The sequence below is a fragment of the Neopsephotus bourkii genome, unplaced genomic scaffold (genome assembly GCF_033783945.1).
Source record: "Neopsephotus bourkii isolate Nb327-2 ecotype Australia unplaced genomic scaffold, CSIRO-AGI_Nbou_v1 NB_1787, whole genome shotgun sequence".
In the NCBI taxonomy this organism is placed as follows: domain Eukaryota; kingdom Metazoa; phylum Chordata; class Aves; order Psittaciformes; family Psittacidae; genus Neopsephotus; species Neopsephotus bourkii.
This window is the reverse complement of record NW_026902261.1, coordinates 1159412-1185406: the sequence shown is the minus strand read 5'-3', so window position 1 is coordinate 1185406 and position 25995 is coordinate 1159412. Positions and strand designations below refer to the sequence as shown.

At 45.8% G+C, this 25995-nt stretch overlaps 2 protein-coding genes across 3 annotated transcripts; one reads left to right on the top strand and one right to left on the bottom strand.

Moving 5' to 3' along the window:
- Positions 1 to 4748: 4748 nt before the first annotated feature.
- Positions 4749 to 8738, bottom strand: ADIG (adipogenin). Of its 2 annotated transcripts, XM_061380069.1 has the most exons (3): positions 8484 to 8738; positions 6517 to 6812; positions 4749 to 5286 (listed from the first exon to the last, which is right to left on the bottom strand). In XM_061380069.1, the coding sequence occupies exons 1-3, from the start codon at positions 8608 to 8610 to the stop codon at positions 5032 to 5034; spliced, it is 678 nt and encodes a 225-aa protein (XP_061236053.1). In that variant the 5' UTR covers positions 8611 to 8738; the 3' UTR covers positions 4749 to 5031. The 2 variants fall into 2 exon arrangements, 1 of the variants encoding a protein (XP_061236053.1); XR_009729516.1 differs by lacking the exons at positions 6517 to 6812; positions 8484 to 8738 and adding an exon at positions 5798 to 6405 and having other exon boundaries at positions 5240 to 5286.
- A 1221-nt stretch (positions 8739 to 9959) lies between these two features.
- Positions 9960 to 23196, top strand: ACTR5 (actin related protein 5). The gene is made up of 9 exons (XM_061380063.1): positions 9960 to 10399; positions 11712 to 11941; positions 13246 to 13415; positions 14240 to 14457; positions 15028 to 15210; positions 18785 to 18907; positions 19443 to 19582; positions 20483 to 20615; positions 21907 to 23196. Exons 1-9 carry the CDS (start codon positions 10016 to 10018, stop codon positions 22162 to 22164), a joined length of 1839 nt encoding a protein of 612 aa, XP_061236047.1. The 5' UTR covers positions 9960 to 10015; the 3' UTR covers positions 22165 to 23196.
- Positions 23197 to 25995: the final 2799 nt, after the last annotated feature.

Genomic DNA, 25995 nt, shown 5'->3' with positions numbered 1-25995 from the left:
CATATTATATGAAAACTAAACAGCTCTCAGACAGCTAGTGAATAGTGAGCTTGCCAGACATTGTACAGGAAGATTTTGAGGGTCCCGAAATCTCTCCCTCTAAAAATTGAAAACTACATGAAAGACTGGCCAGAATAGTTTAGTTTAACAGTTTTTAACCCCTCACTGAAGTTTGCCCTATTATTTTTCTATATGTCAACAGCAAAGCTCCCTTCATGCCCTGCTAGCACAGAGGATTTAGTGAGAAAGATCCTCACTGATTCACAGAAGACCCATGTTTTGCAGGCAGCTCAAGAGTCCAGGCACTAGAGGCCCAGGGCCTGATGGAATAAGCTATGCAGATGGAAATAATTATTTAGGAGGGGAAAGACTCCTGCATGCATGGAACAACATCTCACTAAAACTGAAGCCTCTCACCAACACATTCCAGACTCCTGGAGTAATCTGCTTTGGGGAATATGCTTTAAACTACATCAGCTTTGTATTTCTTTCTCCAAACTTCACAAAATATACTCCCCTGCAAACTGACCTAACGGTCTTGCCAAACAGCAACACATACCAGAAAGTTCATAAATATCTGAATCTAAAACCTATTTAGAGACCTAGCTTTTCAAGCAACAAGTTCTGATTTCAGACAAGCTTTTCACTACACAACACACCTGAGAAGGTTTACCCACACAATGAATGATGCTGCCGTTAGTGGCTTCTACCTAAAGTCTGTGGCATGAAATAACAAATAAATCATACGAGTCATATTTGATTACGTAGAATATCAAAATGAAGTGCCTTATATAACTCAAAATCATGTATCTTAGCAGGCAATAATTGATTAGAAATATCAAAGTAAGGGCAGTCTTTTCAAGCCAGCTGCATAAAGAATATTTCATATAATGTGTTGCAGGAGAAAAATAACTCCATCAGGTTTCAATTAGGTCTCACTGCCATATGGATTTTACATCTGCAGCAGGAAGGCTCAAACACCATGTCACAACTTAGACAGTTTTATGTCTCCAACCAAAAGCACTTAAACTGCTTGGAATAGAAGCATATGGGCCATAACATCCCAAATTAAGTAAACATTTTGCTGAACTGAGACATACAACACTAGGATATACCATATTCTTAGTCATACTTGGTAGCCTCTCACTTTTAAAGGATCAAGTTTAGTACTCTCCTCACTCAGCCAAAGCAGAAGACCCCAGTGCAAGTCACACAGCGGTTTTTAACCAGGTACTAAAGGGTCGGGAGGTCCTTTACTCCCATGCAGAGAAGGCCACTGTTTCCCTCACCAGTTTACATGTGCTACCACAAGAACATGTGAAGGGCTCCTTAGGTCATCATCTCATCCAACCTCCTTACAAGCAGGGCCAAAACGGAACCCAGGCCAGGACGCTGAGAGGTTTGACCAGTTGGGTTTTGTAACAGCTGAGGTGACACTGCATCTGTGGGCCCCCATTTCAACACTCCCCTGCACTCACAGGGAGTGGTATTTTTCCTTAAGGGGAACTGGACCCTCACCCATTTCAATTTATAAAGCTTTGACAAGTGACACAATTCTCCATCCAACTAATTACAGATGCTATGAACTGGAAAACCACACCCACGGGTTTTTCTTTTCAGCATCAATAACACCATCTCAAAACCCATGTACTGGTTAGACAAGAGCTGTGGTGCTGCTGCTGCACCCTCTTGGGGCACAAAGGACCAGGAGCCAAATCTTCAGCATTATTTTTCTACATGCAGCTGGATCCAAGAACCCCAAATTCCTCTTTACTAAAACCAGATGTCAGCCAAGTTAAATCATCCCATGACTCCTCCAGGAGAAAGATGTAAACAGCCACAGCTCACCCAGATGTTACTGAGAGAGGCCCTCCTGACACGTTAAGGGATTCCAGTGTGCTGCGAGACCTTATCCTTATGCTCTGACATACTACTTTCAGACGTGTTTGTCACTTAAATACATCAGAATATATTAGGTCACTGGAGTTTATACTAAAGTTTGGGTCTTTTACCAACTTGTCCCAGAGTTCAGAGCTCAGAGAAGAAAACCGGTACCTACATTTTTCAGTGCACAATACTTCCAAATAGTCTTAATATTCAGCAAAATCCAGTCCTGTAACTTGCCTGCAACATAAATGCTTCACAAGTAAGTTGAAGAAAAAGACTGGTAGTGCAAAACATCACAAAACGTCCATGGTACAGGTAGGTGCATAGAAATGCAGGCTGCCCTCTCCCAGGAGGCTTAATCTCAGCCAAAAGAGACTATCAAAACACAGCTCTCACCAGTACTGTGAACCAAAGTGTTCCAACCAGGTTTTGGTATCAAGTTTTTTCAGCTAAGAAAACTATGTACAGAAGGGCCCTGGGACAGAGGCTGATGGACATGGGAGAAATGATGGTTTGTACCACGTGAACAAGAGTGAACTTAGAAGTGAATTAAATACAAAAAAGGAAAATCTTCAAAAAAAAAAAAACCCAAACAAAAAAACACAACAAACCAAAACCCACCCCCCCAAAAAAACAAAAGAAAACAAGCAAACAAACAAAAAACACAACAAAAAACACAAAAAACTTTTTTAAAAGTATTTGTCACTTTTGTAACAAATGTGCATCTATTTGTAACCAATGACAACAACCACAGTGGCAGGAGCTTTAAAACAATATCTGCAAGCTCTAACGCTCCTGCTGATGCCCAGGAAACAGCTTTTGCACATAACACCTAAGGGAAATTAAAGCTCACTGATGCTATTCAGTGTTTGCAGATGACAAGGCAGCTGAAAGGTCATCTTCATTCACACTGTGAGCTTCAAATGCTCAGCAAAGACAAGCATAGGGCAGGCATCACAGCCAGATCGAGGGAAGGAAGTATTTTAACAAAGGTGGACCACAGCAGAAAGCCTACAGGGCTCAACCTGAGTCCCTACATCTGCAGATCAGGACCCATTCACCAGGTTAGGTTCACTCATCACCAACATCTTGCAAGAGCCATGGAGCCACAGCAGAGGCAAAACAGCCTTTCCATGCTACTTTTAGCCAAATCCCCACACAGAAGTTTTATTTTTAACAGATAAATATTTAGTCATGCATTACTACTCAGCTCAGAGAAGGGAAAAACAGGTTTAAACCACTCCTGCCATCAGCATATCTGTGGTACTGGAGAACCTTGCAGGAACTGCTAATCCGTGGAGTAGGTTTCTCAAGCAGGTTTCACATGCTGGCACCAGACTCGCTGCTGTTACAGTGCCACTGCAAGCAACGGCCAGCCCAGCCAAACCAAAGCTATTCCAAGAGTATTTGCACAGACGAAAACAACCCAAAGTGTATACTTCGGTACCACCAGGCTTTAAGACATCACTATGCGATACAAGAAACAATATTCTACTAGCCCTTTAGGTGTTTTACTGACTGACCTCAGTTCATCTACTCCTCTGCAGTGATGACCTCATTAAGACATTCTTAACTTGAACTGCAGCATTTTGGCAACTGCCTCAAGATAATGAGAGTTCTGATTGAACTGAGGTTAACAGAAAGACCAACGTTTTCCCTGCCCGTGGCAGGGGGCTGGAACTGGATAACCGACCCAAACTAGTCTGTGATTCTACATTCGAGCAGCCTGAACAAGCAAAACCGGCAGAGGAAGGAGGCATCCCCAGCGGTTCAGCTGCAAGGTGAGGTCTTTCGTGGCCACACGTGCAAGTCCGCATGGACCGGGTGGGAAAGGAAGAGAAACCCTCAGCTACCAGCGAGCGCTGCTCCGGAGCGGCGGTTGGACAGCTCCGGGATGCGGCGGCTGCGCTGGAGCAAACGGCCCCGCTGCTCGCAGCGCCTCCGGCAGCAGCACCCGCGCCCGAGACACGGCCCGTCCCCGCCGCCGAGCACCCCCCTACCTGCGGGCAGCGCCGCGGAGGAGCAGAAGCGCAGGCGCGGGCCGGTCCTTGCGCCCTCGGTACGGTACGGCCTGGATCCGGACCCGGACCCGGCCGCCCGCACGGCGCTGGCGGGTCAGGGCCGCGCCTCCCCGTGCGGGAGCACCGCGGCACAGCTCGGCCCCTGCGCGGGCTCCGGGAGAGGCGGGGCCGTTGCCCGCGGCCCCCCCGCGCCAACGGTGGCTGTGCCCAGCCCTGCAGCACCCACCCCGGACACCCGCTGCGAAGAGGGAGGGGCCCTTTGTGTGCGAGGGGCTTTTCCTGCGTAAAGGGCCTGCGAAAATAAAGCCGCGGACAAGCTCTGTGTAATGCGCACAGCTCCGGAGGGGTACTGGGACCTGTGGAATTCAGGGGAGGAGGAGGGAAAGACGAGCAAACGTAACCAGGGCACGCTTCATCGTCAGTGCAGGCGGCTACTGTCACACAGCCAGCCTTGTGAGGGACACTGCTTCACGAGGTGAGCAGAGGCATCTGTCACAAGTGGTAACGTGCTCTCTGGGATGTGACCTCCTAATTCAGGTCCTCCTTAAAAAAAGTTTGTTGAATGTGTGCAAAGAGCTGCTCTGTTCATAGGCCAGTGACTGGATAAACCCTTAGGCCACAAAATTACGGCTCATCCCTGTCCCACCAACCTCAGTATGGTCCCTTAAATCAAGTTGTTGTCAAGTGCCTCCAAGCGGTAATCTAAACTCACCACAGTATGCCAGCTGTGCTGAAAAGCCAAACCCATTCCGAATAGAAACAGAAGAAATGCACACTCAGTATCTGCGAAGGGCTTAATTATTTCTTGTTAATTGGAGGTAAACTAGTTTCATTTCTTAGAAACTTTGTTTCCTAGTTTGAGAACTGACAAGTTGGAGATCAGAAAAATGTGAAGTACAGCATGAGTAATCACTGAGCTGTACTGCATGTAAGCTTGGGTAAGAACAGCTAGTGAGAATGCTTGCCTTGATCTTGTTTGAAATGGAAGGTTAGTAGTGCTGAGAGCATTACCAGTCCTTACAAAGGAGGAACTCGTCCTTCTGTGAAGTGGGAGGGGAGCAGAGCACACACCCAAGCACTGCACAAGAGGCTGGATGCTGTCACCCATTTAATATTTAGTCAGTCAGTACTGTGCAGAGTTGGTTCTCTGACCATCACTGTGCTCCAGTTTCCTCCCCAAGACTGAAGCCAACAACCCCCTGCTCTTCAGCCTCAGGGAGCCCAGGGGTTTCACAAGTCTTTGACTCAGCAAAACAAACAGCTGAGCCATGTAGGTAACCAGAGAGGATGGCAGCACTTGAATCCTCAGGACGTTAGAGATCTGTAGCAACTGGCAGAGAAAGTTCCAGGTGAGAGAAGAAAGCATGGTACACAATAGCTGATGAAGAAAAAGAGGAACAGAATTGTCATGGCAGTGACATTTTTAGGAGGTTCAATTTTCAGTCTGATATAAATGATTTGAGACAAATGCTTGTTCCCTTCCCCCACCCACCCAAGCAAGACTTTCAGTATAAGTATTAAGTTCTACGAGACACAAGTTTAAATACCAGTTCTTCAAGCTGCTGTGTTCAAACCATTACTTGTATGCACAAAGAACTCCAGAAGAACCAAATGGTACCTTAGGTAAGTCCAGGCTCATTCTTAACATTGTTTCTCTACCCTTTGAACAAGTTTTAAAAAACAATGTTACTACACTGACCTGGTACTGCCATGGTGGTGTTAGTGGTATCAAAAATCTTCTGACTTAAGAAATTACTGATTCCATGCTAAGGCTCAACTTCAGGGTTAGTCAAACAACTGAAGCAATTTAAGGTGATACCAGTCCTTTGCTATCCTGGCCTAACAAAGGTTACCCCTCCAGCACAACTGGTGGAAGCAAATGCGAGTACCTCAGTTGTTGCAATTCAAAAATTCCAGCAATGTAAATGAGGAGACAGGACTGTGAATAGTGACAGTGGAGGCACAGGCCAGCTTTCCCTTCTGAGACCCTTCTGCAAAGGAATATACAGTCAAGGCATAGGGAACAAGACGACACACAAGACACTAAGCTCCTCCATGGCTTCAAATAGATCTTCTGGGATTTGTGTAAAGCCTAAGAGGATTGGGACTGTCATGTCTGCAAAGTGACTCCTGGCTTCAGCTCAATAGTAAGTAAGTGAAACACATTTTTAGTCACATAGTCCACTGTAAGAAATCTAAAGCTGCTTTTAAGAGTACACAATGTCAGCTAATATCAGCCGTACGTACCAGGAGAGTTTCTGTATGCAGCTGAGTTGAACTTCTTCTTTTAGAGAAACATGTAACAACTGTCACTGTTTCAAATACAATTCTCAATTACTTTCAAAATATGTATTTATATATTTATACAGTATACACAAATAATAGTTATTCTGTGGAATTCTGGGTTACCTTCACTTTGTCTACAACAGGAGTCATTCCAAATTGGGAGGACAAAAAGAAATCCCTTGTTAGTCATTAAGCAAGCAGAAACTGATCTTGCAGCTTTCTCTTACCCAAGAAGCCAGGGAGTCAGGCAGAGGTGGAAAAAAATCAGCTGAGAAACAAAAGTGGCAGACATGCAAAGAGATAGCCTGGTGACCCTACTCACCATCATGGTGTTACAGAAATTGCTCTTCTCAATACAGGAATATCTTATCTTCTGGCTCCAAAACCAGCTGCCTGAGATTATAGCAAAAAGACTTGGCTTTTGGCTTTTCGGATTTGAACTCAGATAAGCTGGCTTAGGCCTCAACTTTCCTGCAGATGATTGCACCTCCTCTTCCATTTCTATACTAGATGTGTCATTCTGGTTTTCTTCCTCTGTTGTTTCAACCTCAAATTTAGAATCAGAATCAGGCTCATCAGAAGACTGTTTGTTTACTTCTTCTGCACTGGGCATCTGTGCTAGAAAGAGGTTTAAAAAGAATGTGTAAAATACCTGCACATGGCTTCAATCTAGCTGCCAGCCTTGCATGTTCTATCTAGGAGCTCAGCAAGGTTCTTCTGAATCTTTTTCAGCTGAAATAAAGTATTTCCAAACCCAAGTAGGCATTAAGAGGCCTGTACAAGTGTTTGACTTTTACTAATTTCCTTAATCAGCAACTATGTTAAAGGAGGAGCTGAAACACCCACCCCTTTTTCCTTGTGCCTGCTGTAAACTAGTATAAAATAATCAGATAACTGAATTAATTAGAAAACTATTAAAAAGGACACCATTTTAATTTGCTCTCTTAAGAGTGATTGAGAAACATGATAATGTTCTAATCCTGTAAACACACTACTATGTAAAAATCTAGTAATGGGCTTGGTCTTATTGATTCAAATGGAATTTAGAGCATTTATAGAAATTGTTGGAGGCGTGGTGCTAATAACAGTCACTATAGGGCCAGAAAATGTGAAGGCAAACGTAGTTAAGCATAACCTGAAAGTCTTATTTAAAGCATCAAGAGATTCCAGAGTTACTCTGCCCAGGCAAAAAGCTGACACTGAAGTGTATGTGGCATAGCTACCCTTTACCTATGCAAAATAGGTCTTTTATTCTGCTTTTCAAACGTGAGCAGTAAGCCATGCCTGTGCTGCTCAGGGTAGCTTGTACAACTGCCCAGCCTTTTGTAACCTGCACTTTCTAATTATTGTGCTCGGTTACCCACAAGGGCATATGTGAGTGTGTAGAGGGAAGATACTTCACTACTGAAGGAAGGAGAGGCAGTTAGTAGCATCAGCAGTCTGCTAAACCTGCAAAATGGGAGCTGAAAGTAAAAAATCCATGGTGAACACACATGCAGGATTGGTAAGGAGGAAGGAGTACAAGTCATTACTGAGGTGAGTACCTCCTGTTCTGCTGTGCCTCATTGGGGCTATTCCTATGTGACCTATCACAGGACTGGCTACCACATTATTAAGAATAGAGGGCACCTAATAAAATTAAAGCTTGCTGAAGTAAAATTCTAATTTTAATTCTAATTCTTATTTTCCTTCCTACAGCTGTTCTGCAAAGGCAGAATCACTGTTTTTGAACTTAGGTTTGATTCCTCAGCCAGGATTGCTTATGCTTCAGTATTAGAGCAAGCTAGTAAGGCTTTATCCTCCTGAGTACATCAACAAGCCTATTATTAACCTAAACCAAAGCCTGTTATTGGTTACTGACATATTAGAAATAAGAATCAGTGATGGACTGGAAAGAGGAGCAAAATACACAAATAAATGAAAATGCATGTCCTGCTCCCTCCACAGATTTTCTACCAGTACTGATAAAAGAATCCCTTAACAGCTCCTGGTACCACCCCCCACCCCCAAAAGAGGAGAAGTGTAAGAAAACTGTAATGAAAGTGCACAAAGTTAGAGGGTGAGGTTAGCTTTCTTAAATTACCTGTGAGAAAAAGGGAGAGGGTAAGGAAGAACAGTGGCAGCATTTTTAACAGAAAAATCTTAATAATTTGAGTTTGGTACCAACAGTACTAAAAAAGCCCTTTACTTTCCTTCTGAGACAAGTGGCATTAGTCTAAAAATAGCTAGCAGAGTGCTTTGAACATTAAGCATGCAGGAGCATTTTATCTGATCAGCTGCAGAACTTACCTTCATTAAGGAGAAGCTGTAGCCAGATAATCGTTAGGATCAACAGCATTACAAATGGCAAACAAAACCAGAAGAAAAGCAGAGGAAAGGTCAGCTCATTCACCAAAGGAACCACAGGATACTTCATTGCTTGCTTCAGGTTACACTAAGTTTAGACTAGCTTGCCTGCTCCGCTTTATCTTTTAATAACTCTCATTGCATCACTGTGTTAATCACAAGCAGACAGCTGATATACTCTGCATGGTTAGCAAAAAGGACAGCAAGTGAGAGAACATCTGATTTTATTGTGCTTCTTTGGCTGCTATTTAAAGGATAAACACAAGCTAGGAAGTTTTCAAGGCTTATGTTAAAACAATAGCTAAACGACTGTTTATATAGGGGAGATAACCAAGTGCTTCAGCTACTTTGCAACTGGGTAGCCAAGCTTGCTTTTGAAAAGTTGGTAAAACAGGATCAACCCTGCAGTGATGGGTATCACAGAATCATGGAATTATTTGGCCTGGAAGGAACTCGAAGCTCATCCAGTTCCAACCCGGGCCACGGGCAGGGACACCTTTGTATTTTAATTGCCTTTCTAGCTGCCTTCCCTGAAGAAAGGCAAGTTAGCATGTTTCACAGGATATGTGTCTAAATGTATCATTGAATAATTAAGCAGTTCAGTGGCGATCAAAGTAGGAACTGACAGTATGACTTCAGTAACTTGACATTCATCAGACTGTTTCTCCTTTAACAAAATAAAGCCATTATCTATCACCTCACAGGCGGCTGTTTAGCTAAATTAATCCTTTCTGTAGCTCTTGGTACCTGTCAGAAGACAGCAGTTATGTAAGTGCACATTATGAGTTGCATGCAGTTAATTCCTTGCTTGTGTGCCTCTGTGTTTTTATGCAGTGGCGGTCCCTTGAAATTAGACTTTTAATCCCCAAGATCTAAATGAACTTTGCAAATTTTGGTTAACTCACGTTATTAACACTTTAGTATCACTGTGTGATAAAAGCAGCTATTACCCTTACTCTGTGCATTGGGTAAGCAAGAAAAGCCATTAACGACCTGAGCTTCGACAAGGCTGAGTACCTGCAGCCGCACTTCCAGCAGCGGGGGCTGCGGGTCGGTGGCGCTTCTGACCATCGGGGGCAGTGACAGCAGTACCGGATCCCAGCCCGGCAGCGGTGACCTCAGTTCGGGGCTGGCTCGGCCCCCCCTGACCCCGCCGTGGCCCGCGTCCCAGGGCAGGGGCAGGGGCAGGGGCAAGGGCAAGGGCAAGGGCAAGGGCAGGGCCCCGCGGAGGCTCCGGGAAGGCCTCTCGTCCCCCGCCCCGACCGCAGGGGGCGCTCTTCTTGCCGCGGCGCGGGTGCCATCCCGGCTGCAGCTGCCCGCTTTCCTGAGGCCGCCCGCTTTCCTGTCAGGCTTCGGGTGCGAGCCGGCGGGGCCGGCAGCGGGGGCACAGCCCGCCCGCGCCCTGAGGCCCCTCGCCCCGCCCGGAACGAGTGTCGGCGCCCGCGCTCTCGGCCGGACGGAGCTGCAGTTGCACCATGGCGGCGGCCTCGCGAGTGTTCGCGTTCCGCGACGTGCGCTGGGCCCCCGACCCGGTGCTGGAGCCGGGCGCGGCTGTGCGGACGCCGCAGCCGGTGCCGCTGGTGATCGACAACGGCTCCTTCCAGACGCGGGCGGGCTGGGCCTGCGCCGACCCCGCCGTCCCCGCCGAGCCGCTGCTGCGGTTCCGCTCGCTGGCGGCGCGCAACCGCGGGGCCCGCGGCGGGACCGGCGCCGAGACGCAGGTGGGAAACGACCTGGGGAGCCCCGAGCCCCTGCGCTGGCTGCTCCGCTCGCCCTTCGACCGCAACGTGCCCGTGCAGCTGGAGCTGCAGGAGCTGCTCCTCGACCACGTCTTCCAGCGCCTCGGCGTCAGCTCGCAGGTAGGGCCGTGCGGGGCAGGCCCTGGAGCCGCGTGTGGAACCCTGCCGGGGCGGGGGGGGAGCGGCGGGGGTGCGGGTCCCGGGGTCTCCCGGGGCCCTGCGTTGTTCCCTGCTGGCAGACACGCGGCCCTGGGCAGCCTCCTGCTGTGGTGACCCTGGCCCGGCGCGCCCCGGGGGTGCCGTTTGAGCTCCGCCGTTCTCGGAGCTTCTTCATAGCTTTGTAGTAAAAGGAGAGTGGGACGATACAGCTACGGGGCGAGAGGTTTGGACTGCAGCATCTCGTGAGGCTGCGGCCAAGAGCCAATGTCCACGGTTGGTTTTTGAGAGGGACATTAAAGATTGTTAGGTTTGACTACCTGTTTTATATCCCCAGGAGGACTGAGAGTTCCTCCTCAGATCGTGAAGACTTTTGCCTTTTTGAGCTTTAGCTGGTGCTCAGCTGCTTTCCTCCGGTTTTCACGTGTGCTTCACCTCCTCAGTGCATAGATTTAAATTTTTAATAACTTGCATATGCTTTAAAAATCCATTCTCCTCGACCTTTAGTAGCTTATTCTTTGGTTGAATGAACATTGGAAGCCTTGATATAGACAAGGGCTCTTTTTTGCCCCCTTTAACACTAGATATAATTTAACTTGCATGATTTATAGCCTGCACAGAAAACCCTTTCTTATTGCGGTTTGGAGGAATCCTTGCTGGTGCTTAAAGGAGAAGCAAGAATAAGTATCCCTGGATATCAAAGGAGGTGATCCTGCCTCTCTACTCTGCTGTCATGAGACCCCACTTGCAGCACTGTGCAGTTCTGGTGTCCCCAGCATAAAAAGGACCTGGAGCTGTTGGAGCAAGTCCAGAGGAGGCCATGAGGATGCTCAGGTGCTGGAGCACCTCCCATATGGAAACATGCTGAGAACATTGGGGCTGTTCAGCCTGGAGAAGAGAAGGCTGCGGGGAGACCTCAGAACAGCTTCCAGCGTCTGAAGGGGGCTACAAGGATGGCAGAGAGGATCTTTTCATCAGGGGCTGTATCAAGAGGACAATGGGTGATGGGTTCAAACTGAAACAGTGGAAGCTCAGATTAGGTGTAAAGAAGATGCTCTTTACTGTGAGGTCTCGCATAGGCTGTCCAGAGAAGTGGTAAATGCGCTATCCCTGGCAGTTTTCAAGACCAGGTTGGACAGAGCCTTGGGTTCTTAGGGTGAGGTGTCCCTGCCCATGGCAGGGGGCTGGAACTAGATGGTATTGGGGTCTGTTCCAATCCTAATGATTCTATGATTTTTCCCTCATACCATTATTATTTTTCTCTTGTCCCTTACAGGGTTGCGTTGATCATCCAATTGTTCTGACAGAAGCAGTATGCAATCCTCTCTATTCGAGACAAATGATGTCAGAGCTGCTCTTCGAATGTTACCAAGTGCCAAAAGTGTCCTATGGCATAGATAGCTTGTACAGTTTTTACCACAACAGAAGTCAGAACTGGCCCTGCAGTGGTTTGGTGATATCTTCAGGTTACCAGTGTACCCACATTTTGCCAGTGTTGGAAGGCAGGTGAGTGAGTTCTTGGTGTCTTGAGTACAGTGCAGCCCTTCTTTGTCAGCCATCGACTATTCAAGTGATGCAGATACCCTTTCCTCTAACATTCAGTATTCCAGCTCCTGCAGTGTACGTTCTTATCAGGTCTTTATACTGATGAGTTAAAACTAGGTCTGTGGATTTTGCCAAGTTCTGTTGAATTTTGAATTGAAGAAGCAGTGCTGGCCCTGTATATGTTGTATGTTTGGTTATTATTCATATGTAGATCTTTACTTGCAAAAGTAGAATGGGGTATCAACTCCAAATAAGATCAGGCATTAAAAAAATGTATCATAGAATGGTTTGGATTGAAGGGACCTTAAAGCTCATCCAGCTCCAACCTGTCACGGGCAGGGACCCCTTCCACTGGAGCAGCTTGCTCCAGGCCCCTGTGTCCAACCTGGCCTTGAACACTGCCAGGGATGGGGCAGCCACAGCTTCTCTGGGCACCCTGTGCCAGCGCCTCAGCACCCTCACAGGGAAGAGCTTCTGCCTAAGAGCTCAGCTCAGTCTCCCCTCGGGCAGGTTCAAGCCATTCCCCTTGGCCTGTCCCTACAGGCCCTTGTCCCAAGCCCCTCTCCAGCTTTCCTGCAGCCTCTTTAGGCACTGGAGCTGCTCTAAGGTCTCCCCTTCAGGAGCCTTCTCTTCCCCAGGCTGACCCAGCCCAGCTCTCTCAGCCTGGCTCCAGAGCAGAGCTGCTCCAGCCTTCAGCATCTCCGTGGCCCCCTCTGGCTTTGCTGCAAGAGCTCCAGGTCCCTCTTGTGCTGCTGCCCCAGAGCTGGATCAGGAATGCAGGGGGGTCTCCCCAGAGCACAGCAGAGGAGGAGAATCCCCTCCCCGACCTGCTGCACACATTTTGGGTGTGCAGCCCAGCACACAGTAGGGGGTTCTGGGCTCAAAAGCACACTGAAGGTATGTCATGGTCATGAAATATTCCAGAGGTTAAAGGAAATACTTTCAGCTCCACTAGCCATCACTTGCCTTCTTAAAAATGAATGTTTCCTTGCTGTTGCCAAAATTATTTAATGCTTTTTTATTATTATTTAAAGCAGAGCAGAACCTTTCAGTAAGTATTTCCAGTAAACAAAGACATGATTATGCTTGTTCTCTGAGAAAAGCAGGTGTATGAAGTTCTCTGGTAACTGAATCTTGAAATATTTGGGTATATTCATGTGTACTTGACAGTATCAGAAAGTAAATAACGCTGGGGGAAGTAGGAGGTCTGTTTTATGCTAAACTTGTGGATCTCTGCACAGTCCCTTGTATCTTTGCATTTTCAGACTGGATGCTAAAAACTGCAAACGTATCAATCTGGGAGGGTGTCAAGCAGCTGTCTATCTCCAACGCCTCCTTCAGCTGAAATACCCAGGGCATTTTGCTGCCATCACTCTTAGTCGCATGGAGGAAATACTGCATGAGCACAGCTATGTTGCAGAGGACTATATAGAAGGTAAAACAAGCTGTAAGTTGCCACTAGATAATGCTCACCCAAACTTAGTTTTCTCTTCTATATCTCTTGTTCTCAAGTTGGCTGGGATTCTGGCAGCAATACCCTACTATGGTTTTGCTTCTTTATAGCTTTCTGGCAATTACCTCATGGTAGGTTACAGTTTCAACAGGAGTTTCAAATTTAACATTAAGATAGAAACAAAATTGAATTACAAAAAAAAAAGCTGTATGAGTTCGAATTTCTCTGGAATTAAAAATTGTGATTATTTCAGAGAAAAATAATTTAAAATGAGGTTTTTTTTGTTAGTTATGCTTCCAACAGAACATTAAATTTCCTAGGATGATTCCAGCATCTGTCTGTGTTTCTTATCTGCTTTAAGGTTTCCAAAATTGCAGAGGACAGTTCTCATGACATTTTGTAAATTAAAGGAGCTTTAAAAAAATTCCATGGTAAATGTAATCATAAGTAGTGGCTGAAGAAAAGTGTTTTCTTAAATTTTTCACTTATGGAAGAGCCTGCAGAAATCCTTAGACATGTGTGAGCACTCACCCTTACCTGGGAAGAGAGAAGATTCTGGTGTGCACTTCCCACTGTGGTGTACAGGAGGTCAGAGCACTGAGAACCCTGGGAACCAAGTATGTGACTGGGAGGTAGTGCTCTGAGGTGGGAGCTAAACACTGGAGAAGCTGGCCAGAGGTGACAGAATCCTAGGCTGGACTGTTGCTTTCTTTCTTCCAAGTCTGAGCTTAGTGTGGCTTGCATACAACATATAAATTGTTGTTTTCTGCCTGACTAAACAGTTATTTTGCTTTCAAAACATTTAGAGCTACGGAAGTGGCAGTCCCCAGAGTACTATGAGAACAATATGCACAAGATGCAGCTGCCTTTCTCTAACAAACTGCTGGGAAGCACTCTGACATCGGAGGAAAAGCAGGAGAGGCGGCAGCAGCAGTTGCGTAGACTTCAAGAACTCAATGCACGTCGTCGAGAGGAGAAGCTGCAACTTGACCAAGAGAGGCTGGACAGGTTACTGTATGTACAGGTAATCAAGGCAGAGTTTTCTGTGTTGCCTTCTGGGAGGAGGGCAGGCTGCCTTCAGAGCTTTATCAGAATGTCATGCAGCGCTGTAAATCATAGACTCATACAGCCGTCTGGGTTGGAAGGGACCTTAAAGCTCATCCAGCCCCAACCCCTGCCACAGGCAGGGACCCCTTCCACTGGAGCAGCTTGCTCCAAGGCCCTGTGTCCAACATGGCCTTGAACACTGCCAGGGATGGGGCAGCCACAGCTTCTCTGGGCACCCTGTGCCAGCACCTCAGCACCCTCACAGGGAAGAACTGCCTAACAGCTCATCTCTATCTCCCCTTCTAAAGAAGCTACAACTATTCTGTGTGTTTTCTGATAGGAGCTTTTTAAGCTTACTTGCAGGATAAATGGGAGATGTTACTGATGCAGAGGATGCTGTCAGGTTCTGAGCAATTTTTCTGTGAGCTGTTTTGAATGCTGCCAAAGCATGCACACCATAATATCTGGTGATGAAGGCAAAGTGTCTCTATATGCACAGTTGACAGACAGTTGATTGCCCTGTCATCACAGCTAACTCTATCTGTAGGAACTTTTAGAAGATGGTCAGATGGATCAATTCCACAAAGCTTTGGTGGAGCTGAACATGGACTCTGCAGAAGAACTTCAGTCTTACATCAACAAATTGAGTCTGTCTGTTGAACAAACAAAGCAGAAAATTCTACAGGCAGAAGTCAGTATTGAAGTAGATGTTGTGGACAGCAAGCCAGAGGTACAGTGTTTTCACCAAGTTAATCCTCCTTTTATGTCTGAGAGATTTAAGTTTCTACACTTGAAAATGTGCCCTTTCAGACTTTTACTGATGAACCGAGCTTTTCCTTTAACACACTGCAACTCATTGTTAATTCGGCAACTGCTTCTCTCTTTTCCATCTTTCCTATGCAGCTACAGAAAATAACAGTTCCATAGGCCTAAGATCAGTAACCCATGTGCTGGTCTGCACGGTGCTCTGATACATACCTTTAGAGTTTTATTCCATAGAGTTCTAAGCAGAACCTCTAGGCTTCCTGACAGTTGTTGAAGTATAGCTATATGAAATCAATAAGTTGCCTTAAAAATTTCATGCACATCTTTAAAGATTTGGAGGAGACGAGAATATTTCTGGTTACTTAAGGTTGACTTCCTAGGAGGCTGTAAATGCAGCAGCTACCATAATGGTTTTGTTCATACTTTAAACCAACCTCTAACTCTGCTTTTGCATTAATTTTGGTGAAATAAGTGGGCCTGGTATGTTAAAGATTTTTTTCTCCACCCCCAGTGTCTGACAATTAAAATGACATTAAATTTTAAGTACTTAAACTGCAAGTGGCTATGATCTGAAGACAACCAGCCTTATTGTCAGTAGCCATCTATTAAAGGTATAGGAGAACATGTGAAGCTTTTTGTTAAAAAAAGCATTAGTTTTCCTTTCTGTTCTTCCCTTACAGGTGCAGAGAACTTCATGTTAAACAACCGCCCTTTGCCTTTATTCTTGCTATCTTTGGTGCAGTTAAGCAGTATATTCTATTTTGTTTACTTAACAATGAAATATGGGTTTCTGCACTTGATTTTTGGGGTTGTGTTGAAAATGAGGAGCTTAATTGTCTGCTTTGTCAGACTAATACATACCCAACACATAGCAGCTGTGTCTAGGAGATTGTCTAAGGCTGCTTGTGGATTTACTTATCATTGCCTTTTAAGTCACGTAAGACAGAACTTTCTTAGTTAAATCAGTCTTTGCTTAGGAACAGACAGAAAAACAGCAGAGTTGTGCCAAGTCCAGGAGTTCATATGTCTTATATGGAGCTTGAGATGTAGCCAGACCTAGCTGGTGAGCTGATACCTTCTAGGTGTTGTATTTTGCCTGTCCTTATCAGTAAAGCTTGTGGAAGAATCAGAATGACAGCGTTTGAGCGACACTGAAGTAGATTATGAGCTTACCATTGTGGTGAAGAGTCGTTCTGCCCTCTGGCAAAAGAAATTGTTCTAGAAAAAGATAACTGAAAGAGTATTAGTTTCTTATAATTTTGCTCAGTGTTTGTGCCTAAGTTCCAGCATGTCCCTGTTCCAACATATCCCATGCTCCTCTTCTTTACTAGGTGTAGCTTCAGGCCTTGGAAGCAAGTGGAAATCCTTCCTGTTAGGTCAGTGCTTTGTGAGAGCACCTATGGTTGTCACTGAATCCTTTTGTGAAGATGGGCCATCCATCTGGCTCTGCAGAGGAGGCTGAAAGCTAATTATGTTGTCCTGGGGTCTGTGCCAAGTCTTTAGCTGAGTTTTATGCTTCTTTGTGTTGCTGTTTGCTTGGTTGGTTGTTCTTTTTTTTTTTAAGACATAAAAAGAAAGGGATTTAACAAAGCATAAATGTTGGAAATAAGTTCAGGTGACTTAAGATTTGTTTGCTGTAAGGAGGAACACTGCTTACATTTCAGTTTGAGTAATTACTTGGGTTTTCACAGTATCACAGTATCACAGTAGGTTAGAGATTGGAAGGGACCTCAAAAGATCATCTAGTCCAATCCCCCTGCCGGAGCAGGAACACCTAGATAAGGTTACACAGGAACGTGTCCAGGCGGGTTTTGAATGTCTCCAAAGAAGGAGATTCCACAACCTCCCTGGGCAGCCTGTTCCAGTGTTCCGTCACCCTCACTGAGAAGAAGTTTCTTCTCAGGTTTAAGTGGAACCTCTTGTGCTCCAATTTGTACCCATTACCCCTTGTCCTTTCATTGTTTGCCACTGAGAAGAGCCTGGCTCCATCCTCGTGACACTCCCCCTTTATATATTTATATACACTAATAAGGTCACCCCTCAATCTCCTCTTCTCCAAACTATAGAGACCCAGCTCCCTCAGTCTTTCCTCATAAGGGAGATGCTCCACTCCCTTAATCATCTTAGTTGCCCTGCGCTGGACTCTGTCCAGCAGGTCCCTGTCCTTTTTAAACTGAGGGGCCCAGAACTGGACACAATATTCCAGATGAGGTCTCACCAGGGCAGAGTAGAGGGGAAGGAGGACCTCTCTCGACCTACTAACCACCCCCCTTCTAATACAACCCAGGATGCCATTGGCCTTCTTGGCCACAAGGGCACAGTGTCGGCTCATGGTCACCCTGTCGTCCACCAGGACCCCCAGGTCCCTCACCCCTACACTGCTCTCTAACAGGTCGTTCCCCAGCCTATACTGGAACCTGGGGTTGTTCCTGCCCAGATGCAGGACCCTACACTTTCCCTTGTTATATTTCATCAGGTTATTCCCCGCCCAGCTCTCCAGCCTGTCCAGGTCTCTCTGGATGGCAGCACAGCCTTCTGGCGTGTCGGCCACCCCTCCCAGCTTAGTGTCATCAGCAAACTTGCTGATAGTACACTCAATTCCCTCATCTAAATCGTTGATGAATATATTAAATAATAGTGGTCCCAGTACCGACCCTTGAGGCACTCCACTAGATACAGGCCTCCACCTAGACTCTGCCCCATAGACTACAACTCTCTGGCTTCTCTCCTTTTAAGTGGTTGTAAGCTAGATACTTAAGAATGCTTGGATGATCGAACTTTGTCTCATCCTGGTATTGTTGCTAGACATTGCAGCAAACCTTACAAGTTTAAAATAACAAAACCAAATCTTTAGCAACAAAATACCTAAGGTAACACTGTACTGCAAAAATAAAGGAGGTAATTAAACCCCTGCTTTTGCTTCACAACCATAAAGTACTCTAGGATTTTGAGTGATGCTTTGGGAAAGAGCTTTTGAAGCACCTTCACCTCTGTGTAAAATATAAGGGCTTTTGGTATATTCAAATGCCAGGCAGTTGAAACTGTCAAACATTGTGTGGCAGCTTTGAGCTGGCAAATATTTGTTTTCCAGTCCTATACAAGCTAGGCAAGGAATTTAATGGTAATTATAGAACAGTTAGAGGTGCTGTGAGTGCACTGAGTTTTAACTAATTTTAAAAGCTATTTTAATAACTTTCAGTATGTTATTATGTGTAGGCCATGGCTGGCTGGGAGCCTGGCAGTCAGCCTGTTGACTGAGGCCTTTCATTTCCCAGCTGGCATCATGATAAATTTGTTGAAGGTGTTATCCTTTTATGCTTTGAGTGAATGTCTGTCTTAACATCTGCTTTCTAGGGTGTTCACCATTTTGATGTTTGTCTTCAGTGCTAGAGAACAGCATGCTTGGTTTCAGGCATGTTAAAAAATTGAGATTTGAGAAAAGCAGCACTGAATTTTCCAAGTGTGTTACTGGCATTGAAGTTGCCTGTGCTCAGCACACCTGAGCCAACCTCCTGTAATATATTTTCTTCTGTTTCCAGACTCCTGATTTGGATCCATTAGGCAGTGAGCAGTCACTGGAGGATGTGGAAAGTGTTAATGAGTTTGAACCTTTATTTGCTGAGGAACAGCCTGAAGTTGAGAAGCCTGTTGCTGCAGTGCAGGTTTGATTTCTGTATCTACACCTCATGCCAGAGGTTGCTGCCTCCTGATTGCACAGCTAGTCTGCTAACATTTCTCCAATGTGAACATGGTTTGCCTCTCTTGGAAGAGATGCTTAAGCGTATCTGAACAGGACATTGAGAGAGAAGACCTTGCAGTCTTAGCTGATGGTTTAGAACACAGTTATACCCATTTGGCTCACACTGCAGGCAGCACCTGTTTAGCAGTGCCATGTTATCAGGGAAAAAAAGTCCACAGTGTTTTTGTGTGTGATCCATAGCCTAATGTTGCATCGCTGTGAACACAGCTTTTAACTTGTGATATTGAGCCTTGGGGATTGAGTGGCACCAAACAGAAAGAAGCATAGGAAAAGTCCAGCTTCCTTGGCTTTTTGGAACCTTTTACAGCATGGCACTTCCTCTGCGAGAGCATAATAATCTGTTTTTTGCACACATTGTTTGAAAACATTGCTCAGTCTAGAATATTACTGTTCTTCAGAGTAAGTCCCTACTACTTTTCAATCTCATCTTTTCAAAGCCCGTGTTTAACCTGGCAGAGTACCACCAGCTTTTCCTTGGCACTGAAAGAATCAGGGCTCCAGAGATTGTTTTCCAGCCTTCCCTGATAGGAGAAGACCAGGCTGGTATAGCAGAAACCATGCAGTATGTCCTTGAGAGGTGAGTTCATGAAGCTGCTTGGCACTCACTTCAGTCAAGCTAGTCTTGTTTTGATACCAGCTTTTGCAATTCTGGTTGCTTAGCAATAATTTGAGACAATATGTTTGAATAGTTCTGGTGGGTTTGAGCAGTGCAGGTTAGACGTGTCTTCCTATTCCTTGTCTTAAGTCAGTGGGCTCCAAACGTTTTTGATTGATTACCCATCAGTAAAAACTTTCTGTGTGCATCTCCAATATATGTGTGTTTATAAATTACAGGTACTGCTGAACTATTATGTACATTTAAAAATGTACACAAAACCAGAAATTAAAGAAGGACGAGATAAAAGTGAAATAAACACTGTTTTTGTTTATTTATTAATGGTACAAAAAGTCATCTTCCTCCACCCCAGTGAACTGTCTACTTTGGAGACCCCTGGTCCAAATTTGTTACAGAGGGAGACAGCAAATCCTGATAATTATCCGTCCCACGAAACAATGAGCTGGCAGCCTCTGCATTTCTGAGACCAAAATCGGGTTGGGGGGGGGAACGACACACGTTTTTAAGTTATGATATAAGCATGCTTGCTGGACAGCTGTTTCCAGACAACTTATCACTGGCAAAATGTCCCTGCTGAACTGTGTGAACATAGAGATTGCATTTTCTGAACTGTGAGAATTGCAGCTCTACTGAGCTGTTGATTTATGGTGCACAGTGCACAGAGTGCTTTAAGGATTTTCTCCTGCCACCCCAGGATTTTCACAAAACAGATTAACACAGGTTTCCATGCTAGGAAAGTGAAGGAAGTTTCTGAAAATGAATCCTGAAGACAAGGTACTGGTATTCCTGATAGCTGTTCAGTTCCTAGGAGAGATGTCCTTGAGGAGGACTGAGACTGACATTCGTTTTTGTTCCTGGTAGGTATCCAAGGGAGCAACAAGCTGTTCTTGTCCAGAATGTTTTTCTCACTGGTGGAAATACAATGTACCCTGGACTGAAAGCTAGGGTCCAGAAGGAGCTCCTTGAGATGAGACCATTCCAGTCATCTTTTCAGGTACGTGTATTGACGCAGTGTTTGCATTAATGGGTCATCTGTGTTCAAAAGTAACTTGGGTTGGGAAAGGTACAGAGCAGGTGGACTTGGAGCATGGGAATGGAGAGTGTTTTATGATGAGGCACTGCAAATAGCTTTTTTGACCTGAGCAGGCAGATGGTGGGAGGCCAGCCCTCTGGTATGCTGAACCTATGGCTTCTCGGAGTCACGTTGTTTGGGAATGCAGCCCAAAGCAGGAGGTAAACTCCATCTGAGGCAGAGAGTTGTGGCCAGCGGCTCAATGTCCAGTTGGAGACCAGGGATGAGTGGTGTCCCTCAGGGGTTGGTGTTGGGACCAGTCTTGTTAAACGTCTTTGTTGGTGACCTGGACAGCAGGACTGAGCACTCAGCAAAGTCTGTCGATGACACCAAGCTGTGTGGTTTGGCTGATACACTGGAGGGAAGGGATAAGATGCAGAGGGACCTGGACACACTAGAGAGGTGGCCAATGCCAACCTCATAAGTTTAACCAAGCCAAGTGCAAGGTCTTATGCCTGGGTTGAGGCAGTCCCAGACACAGCCACAGGTTTGGCGGAGAAGGTCTTGGGGGTGTTGGGTGAGGAGAAACTGAACATGAGCCACTTCAGCATGCGCTTGAGCCCAGAAGCTGCCCATCTGCTGGGCTGACTCAAAAGGAGCATGACCAGCAGGTTGAAGGAGGTGATCCTGCTTCTAACAGAGGTCACTTACTCCAGATACGAACTGTCCCAATCTGCACATTTGTAGCCTAACATACCTGTGTGTGCATGGTCCTTTAACTGAAGCAGGTTTTCCTTTTCCAAGACATCTACCCTGCTCTCTCAGATGTCTTCAGAAAGAGCACCTATAGCTTTCCTTAACCTTTACCTTAGAATCATATATTCACAGACTGGTTTGGGTTGGAAAGAACCTTAAGATGATCCAGAGCCAACCTTCCTGCCATGGGCAGGGATGCCTCACCCTAGAGCATGTTGCCCAAGGCTCTGTCCAGCTGGGCCTTGAATGCTGCCAGAGAACTGTGGGTTAGGAATGTGATACACATTTGCTTTCTCTACCTGTAGGAGCAAAGCAGCCTCATATAAAATTGATCTCAAGGTCACAATACACTTCAAACACATTCCTAATATTACTGTTACCCAGAGGCACTGAATAATCAGCTCAGACTTCTGAAATTCAGTGGTCTGTGTTATATACCACTGTACTCAGGTGTAGGAGAGAAAGGGCTTTTCTCTCCTGTGTTAAATTGACGTTGTTCTGTTTTCCTTCCATCCAGGTTCACCTTGCTTCCAATCCTGTTTTAGATGCCTGGTATGGAGCTAGAGATTGGGCAGTGGAATATATGACTCACGATGAAGGCTGGATAACCAGAAAAGACTATGAAGAAAAAGGGGGAGAATACCTCAAGGAACACTGTGCTTCAAATGTCTATGTACCTATTCGCCTTCCAAAGCAGGCCCCACGGACAACAGAGGCATTAGCACCTAGCAGAGTGCTGACATCCAGCACAGGCAATGCCTGTGAGCAGGCCTAGCACCATGCCTTGGTCACGGACCCTTGGATAGAGATAGCAGCACTGGGAAAGGAAGTTAACTGGTGTGCAGCATCAGCTAGGCATGAAGCACAGGCCTCAGCTGCTCAGAGAGCCCCAAGCATCTCATCCAGTCCCTTCAACAAGGAGGACGAGCCACACTGAGGTGTCAGCTGCATGGTCCTGGCACTTGCAATGCTCAGCACAGAGCATAGGAGTACACACCAGCAAGGAGACACACCCCAGAAGTGCATTCCAGAGAGAAACATCACCTGAGAAACTTTCTCAGCAAGACCCAGGTTGGGTTTTTTTGAGAGTCTGTTTGACAGCTTTTTTTTATTCAATTAAAATGTTCTGGTTTTATACTGCTTTCATGGATGATCCAGAAGCTGTGCTCATCTCAAGCGGTCAGCCCAGCAGGCACCCTCTGCGCCTGGCCCAGCAGGTGTTTGTCAGGACATGTAGTGCTGCTGGAGGCTGGTGGGGCTGAGCTCTGCCTTCCTTCCGAGGCCTCCTGCACTCCTGTCTGCTTTGATTTCCTGCCTGCTACACGCTTTCTGCTAAACCACCACTGCATCAGCAGTGATTTCAGGTACTTCTGACTTAAATTAAGTCAGTAATATTGATGCCTTGGTTGAAGCTGTAGAGCTGGTCACATGAAGCACTGTCCAGCTGTAATGACAGGATGTTCCATGAGGTGTAGGCCAAGTGCAGTTAGTCATTAAGTGGCTTTACAGAAGTGGTGGCTCAGCAAGGCAGTTCTTGACTGATGGGACTTTTAGATCAAAACTTGCATTAGCAATTAAGTAAGCTTTCTGCTTTACCGCTAACTTACGTGTTTCAGTGATTTGACTTCTTTACAGACCCCAGTAATATGGATGTATTTGATAGGTTGTACCTTGCAGATTTGCAGCCAGGTGCCAGTCCTGCTGCACAACATACTGGAGCTGAAATTTGACTGAGGATTCATTTATTGCACTGAACAACTTGCTTGCTTTCCCAGAAGAATAATCAGTGCCAAATGGTGAGCTGAAATCTGAGCAGACTCTATCACTTTGGCAAAAGCTGTGAACTGTTAGGCTGGAAAAGGTTAGACCTTGGGGAAAATACCCAGACCGTAACTGTATAAAAAAGGTGAAGAGGTGGTGGCTTACTGTCCCCAGGGGCTGCAGAGCATCAACATAGGTTGTCTCTCAGGAGGTATAGAGGTCTTGGTGGATGTCTGCCCTGGTCCTAATAGGCTGCTGGGCAGGGGCAGAGGAGGAGAAGGCAGCTTGCTACCATCAGGTAACCTTAAGTTTGAACTAATCATCCTACGTGGAGGCATACTAACCTTCAGGACTGTTACGGCAATTCTGTGGGTAGTAAAGAATGTGGAAAAACATGCTGTGCTGAAACACCAGCATACCTTTGCTGATATCAGTGGCCTGGAGTATGTGATATCCCATTGTTGTTTGACCCCTTTCTGACACATCTTTAACTATTGCCACAAGTGGCTACTCGGGATACAGAAACCTAGATTCTTGGTGTTGGTTGCTGAATAGATCAGAGGGTCTTGTGCATAAAACTTCCAAAATGAAGGCCTAAAAGGGCATCTGTTGCAAATGGTTATATTACTTCTAAATGTTTAGCCAAACTTGAGCCAACCACTTCACTTGCATTAACTCAAAGCAGAGCTGTATAGTTCTGAACAGAGATGCCAGATCAGCTGCTTAAACAGCTTCAAGGAAGCATAATTAAATATTAGCTGTTAATATGTTACTTTATTCCCCACAATAGCTGGAGTAACTAATGAACTTGGACAGTGTCATCAGTCACAGGCTGTTCTGAAGGAGCTGGTGATCATTCAGTTCCTTGGATTAGCACCATGAGAAGCGTGAACGTTGCAGGATTAATTTTAGCCATTTAAGTTCAGTTGCCCCATAGGATTAGCTACCTGAGCATTGGTGCTGGAAGGAGAAAAAAAGAAGGAGAAAAAGGAAGGAGTGAGAGGGAAGCAGGCCAATTAAGGCACATACTTGGCCTCTTTTTAATGGGACTTCTGGTTGTGTGAGGAGCAGTAGGAGGAGTTGTCACAAAGATCATTCTGTGGACAGGAAGCTTAAACTGATGCTGTGAGGGCCTTTGCCAGGTGATGGTAGGACTGCTGTTGAGTGAGCTGCTGTGCAGGCAGCTCCAGAGCCTGTGCTGTGTTTATCGTGGCTGGTGTCATGCAAAGTACATGTACTGCATGACAAAGTACATGTACTCTGTACTGCAAAGTACAGAGGCCAGTTCAGAGATGGTCAAGTGGTTCCCATCTAAGCCTCAGTATATTAAGTTCAAAGCAACCTGTAACCTTATTATACAATTCACTTATCACCTAATTCAGGTCAAAGAATACAAAAGTACAAGTTTTCAGTTTTAACAGCCATGGTGAGCTTGGTCTATTTATTCTGAAAGAGCTCAAATTGGGTTCCACCTTTCAGTGTCCCTAAGACCTGCTCCGAGTGGAAACACCACGTCAGAGAGAAGCCCTGGAGACTAAACATGGATCACGTGTTTAGTGTCCCAGATTTCCATTTGAGCCTTGCTTTTGGTCTTCAAGGCTTCTTCTGCTTCCTGTGCTACAGCAACTTCAAACATGAACCGTTCTTTTCTAAATCTCCACTAGGACACCAAGATTAGAATGCTTTGCTCCAGTTACTAATCTCCAAAATACTTAATGTGCTGTGTAAGGCAGCATTCCAGAAGAAAGAGAAGATGCCCATGAACTGTCACTTGAAATTTAAGATTATCCCTTCAGAGACAGCCTGCAATGATCCTCTAGCAGTCATAAACCAGAAGTTTTGAAGCTTGTGTGGGATGAGCAGGGGAGGGGAGAATGCTGTAGCAGATTTAACATTATCCCTGAAGTCATATGGTAGGACTTCTACTCTGGTTCCATACATCAGGCATGAAGCAGCTGTGCTGATTCCCATTGCTCACTCCCACTGCTTCATGCAGACAGCGAGCTGCTCCCCAAGGATCAGCCTCAACAAAGCTGCTTGGTTTTAACCCCTGACATGGTTTGCTGGTTCTTCAGGCTCCTTTTGCTCCCTCCTTCAGGATCTTTCCTTCCGCTTTTTGAGCAATGGGCTCAGTTTCCATTTCTTAATGCAGCAGAGACTGATGAGAGGATTGCACCCAGAGTCAGGAGACCATCATCCATTTTTGTGTCTGTTCACTCATGACAGATCATGGCTGTTTCCTCTGACCTCAGTTCTGTGCCTCAGCGTCTGGAACAGCAGAGCTAATCCAAGAATGCTGCTAACAGAATGTGTAGTTACTGTAGAGGACATTAAGGATGGTGGAAAGGCTGGAAAGGGGTTTGTGGGTTAGGAGGGGAGGTCAAGTAAAACGAAGGAGAATAGACCCATCTATGCTAAATGCACAATGGGCCAAATGGAAGGTGTCTGAAGATGGAAGAAGTGTATAGGAGGGTCAGAATCACTCCATGCAGGTGTGCTTTTCTTCTGGAGCAGTTGCTGTTGACCACTGTCAGAATATGAAGCAAGCTGGATTTATGGTCTGACTCAGAAGCTTTTAGTCTGTTAAAATTCCTGGGTTTAGGCAGGGCTAGCTTTTTAGCTTTTTGTTTATTTCAGGGCTGAGATGAAGTATGAAGCATCTTCTCTCTTCATCTGTCTGGAAATAAATATGCTGTGCTGGTGCGGACAGCATCTTTTATGTTGCCAGTGAGATTCTGTGAGGGCATCCAGTGTCCTGCACTCACAGTAGCCATAGGCTGTTATACCAGGAGGAAGCTTGCCCCTGTGGAAGCTCAGTGCAAAGCTCTCACTGGGTCTGGCTTGA